Below are 1,213 nucleotides of genomic sequence, written 5' to 3'. Positions count from 1 at the left end.
GGGCGGCACTAATGAGTGGGGTCCACTGTATGGGTATTGTTGTCCTATACGAACGGCACTCTTATTCGGAGGTTGCACTGTACACCTGTACAAGTGATCCGCATATTGTGGTTGTGCTATTATTTGTAAATTTCGAGGACTCGTTGACTAGGTCAGTCCTCTGGAGAGCTTACTACTGAAACACTTTTGCTGGTGACGCGTCAGGGTAAGCATATCGCGCGAGCAAGACGACTCAAAAATAACCCGCACTCCTAGCGACGGAGTGCACTCCTTGGCTGCGCATTCCAATTGTATGAATTCCAGGGAGACGTCTCAAGAGCTGCTGGTGCTCCCGGTGCGCAGCGGCGAGCAGGGCCTCTACGTTGTTCTGACCGATCTCAAGGGATGGGGAAGCGCGAATGCCCACCGCGAGAATGCGCACCACGACGTGCACGCTGTTGTGCCAAGTAGCGACAAGGGCTTGAGTTATCTTCGGCTCGCCACACAAATTTACTCAAAGCTTGTTGTGTACGGCCAGCCGCGTCTAAACGTCGTAATATATCGACGGGAAGACATGGCGGCTCAAAAGTCGGTCGAAGAGCAACTATCGAAGCCTCAACGGAATTGCGTACCCTCTCGCAACGATGATTTCGAAGCTATCGCTCTTGTCGGATCTGAGGGCTACGCTTTTGGGGATGGGTCTCCCGACTTTTACGACAAGTACGCTGTCGTGGCCGTTGGCGGCACTTTTGACCGACTGCACGCCGGTCACCGCCTGCTGCTGACAGCGGCCGCATGGGCAAGCCGGGAGACACTTCGGATTGGGATGACAACGGACTCGATGCTACAAAACAAAAAACACAAACACCTGATTGCCAGCGTCGCGGATCGAAGCCGGGCAGCCAAGGAGTTTGCGCTGCAGGTGAAACCAGGGCTGCCCAAAATCGTGATATCGGAACTGACGGATGCGGCAGGCCCGAGTGCGAATGATGGTTCCATCGAGGCGATCGTGGTATCCAGCGAGACGGCACGTGGGGCGCGTAGGATCAACGATGTGCGGCAAAGCGCGGGGCTGAATCGGATGGTGATCATCGAAGTGGACGTGCTGGATACGCAGGGACAGAAGCTGAGCTCGACGGGGTTGCGAGCGGAGGAGATTGTAAAGCCGCATGGATCGGAAGCGTAAAATTGGGCATCTATGTCTTCCGTGGAAAATGTAAATTACAATCGGGAC

At 54.8% G+C, this 1,213-nt stretch overlaps 1 protein-coding gene; it reads left to right on the top strand.

Annotated features, from left to right (window-relative positions):
• The first annotated feature begins 292 nt into the window (after positions 1-292).
• On the top strand, positions 293-1,183 carry CHC_T00003078001 (hypothetical protein). XM_005714104.1 is given in 2 exon segments: positions 293-1,165; positions 1,166-1,183. The coding sequence occupies 1 exon segment, from the start codon at positions 293-295 to the stop codon at positions 1,163-1,165; it is 873 nt and encodes a 290-aa protein (XP_005714161.1). The 3' UTR covers positions 1,166-1,183.
• Positions 1,184-1,213: the final 30 nt, after the last annotated feature.

This window comes from Chondrus crispus, genomic scaffold, assembly GCF_000350225.1.
Source record: "Chondrus crispus Stackhouse genomic scaffold, scaffold_170, whole genome shotgun sequence".
NCBI classification, from domain to species: domain Eukaryota; phylum Rhodophyta; class Florideophyceae; order Gigartinales; family Gigartinaceae; genus Chondrus; species Chondrus crispus.
The sequence above is the reverse complement of the archived record's forward strand: the minus strand, read 5'-3'. Positions and strand labels throughout refer to the sequence as shown.